General features: G+C 46.1%; 2 protein-coding genes across 2 annotated transcripts in view; both read left to right on the top strand.

Moving 5' to 3' along the window:
• Positions 1 to 618, top strand: part of VOLCADRAFT_85035 (uncharacterized protein) — a gene marked incomplete at its 3' end in the record, with an annotated part of 2,850 nt that extends 2,232 nt beyond the window's left edge. The window contains exon 4 of the mRNA XM_002959771.1: positions 247 to 618. Within this exon, the coding sequence (XP_002959817.1) occupies positions 247 to 618 (372 nt within the window). The remainder of the gene's footprint in view (positions 1 to 246) is intronic.
• A 574-nt stretch (positions 619 to 1,192) lies between these two features.
• VOLCADRAFT_101334 (uncharacterized protein) lies at positions 1,193 to 1,871 on the top strand (the record flags this gene model as incomplete). Its single annotated transcript, XM_002959772.1, has 2 exons — positions 1,193 to 1,315; positions 1,669 to 1,871. Coding segments are annotated over 2 exons (326 nt in total), but the record flags the coding sequence as incomplete, so codon positions are not given.
• Positions 1,872 to 1,888: the final 17 nt, after the last annotated feature.

Below are 1,888 nucleotides of genomic sequence, written 5' to 3' on the forward strand. Positions count from 1 at the left end.
GTTCAGCTCCCTGCAGCAGAAAAATAATGAAGCCCTACCTAATAATAAGCAAAACACCCCTCCATGATGACACGATATGGCGGCCGCAGCAGCAGAGTTTGGTACTGCTAATAATAATAGCAACAACAGTAAATGTACATCCATCAGCTTATTGTTGCCGTTGCCACCACTCAACAAAAGCTACAACAGATACAACTACTACGACTACTACTAGCAATATACCTCTTTTTTTGTCTTATCACAGAGCAGCACACAGAAGAGCACATACACGTCTGTATACATCTGTGTACAGAGACGCGGCGTGTCGTGCACACATGTACTATTAGTACACATCTCCTAAACGTTCATCTTCAACGGCGCACTGCCCAAAAAGATACGCCGCTTGACATGCTTATAATTATAAGGTTGGGAGGAAAGTCGTGGGGGTGGGGAGACGGTGGAGGTATAGTAGCGAGACGGTGGAGGACGTGGTGGAGAGACACAGATACGCCGATACGGAGAGGACGGAGAGGGTTTGGTGATATTTCTGGGAATGGACACAGAGCGACACAGAGTGACCGACAGCAGGACAGCAGGAGGGGGACGGACTCTGACACAGAGAGATTGTTCGTGATGTAATTATTCATCGTCATCATCATCATCGTCATCGTCATCGTCATCATCCTCCTCCATCTGCAGGAGATGTTCCACTGATGCTATTATTATATCTATATGTCTAATACAGCAGCAGCTTTAGCAAAAGAGCGTCCTTGACGTAATTAATAAGGACACGCCTTTGCAGAAAGTATAAGGACACGCCTGACAAGATATACGTGCTCTGCTGTGATACGTGCTGAAAAATAGGAGTTAGTTCCAGAAGTGCTAAATTATATGTATGTACTTCTTTGTCGTCCAACAACTACTGGTGGGCGCAATCTATAATGATGATGATGCTAAATGATGATGATGCTAAATATCACGCAGAGAAGAACAGAGAATAGAGCACAACAACCACCAATACAACAACCCCGCGAATCGCGCTTTGTCGTATATTAGTAATAAAGTGCGCCGCCCCTACTTCTCACCGCTCGCCGACGACAAACAGACAATTGAAATGAGACCGTCACAGCGAGAGCTATCAGGACGTTTTTAAAATTTTATTTATGGAGCAGGCGCCAAGTAGAAAACAAGCCGCGAAGAAGCAGAAGACGACATGTGTCTAATGCGCGCGAGCCACGGAACAAGACAAATACCAATCAATACACCGCAACAAAAGCACAAAGAAACAGATTTAGCGTCCTTGAAAGGACACGTCGGCAGTAAGGGCGATTTACAAGTAAGTTGTAGAATATATACTAACGCTGCCCGGTCCAAGTCATCGGCTACTCCGCCCGGAGTGGTGAGTGAGTCTGTGCTAAGACAAATAGTAAAATTGCAGTAGAATGTGCAATTGATGATCGCGGGTTCAAGCCACGGCTGATGCAACAACTGCGGTTGCGATTTGGTGGCTTCTTCGCTGACGTGTTATATTATTAACCGACTTGTCCAGCACAGCAGCATGAGACGATTTATTAAGCTTTCTTCAACTTTTGTTTTATAAATAATAACAATCATTGTTGAATTGTTGAAACAAGAAAATGTGTTTTTTCTTAATGTATATAACCTAACGTTTTTTTCTGCATGCTGCAGGACAGGAAGAAGCAGGAACAGCAAAACGTACGTGAGGAGGCGGCACGTGCTATTATTATTATAGAGTGCTGGCGGGAGGGGGAAGAGGAGGAGGAGGAGGAGGAGGAGGAGGAGGAGGAGGAGGAGGAGGAGGAGGAGGAGGAGGAGGAGGAGGAGGAGGAGGAGGAGGAGGAGGAGGAGGAGGAGGAGCTTCAGGCTGAGAGGTGGAGAGCAGCAGCAC

The sequence above is a fragment of the Volvox carteri genome (assembly GCF_000143455.1).
Source record: "Volvox carteri f. nagariensis unplaced genomic scaffold VOLCAscaffold_749, whole genome shotgun sequence".
NCBI lineage: Eukaryota > Viridiplantae > Chlorophyta > Chlorophyceae > Chlamydomonadales > Volvocaceae > Volvox > Volvox carteri.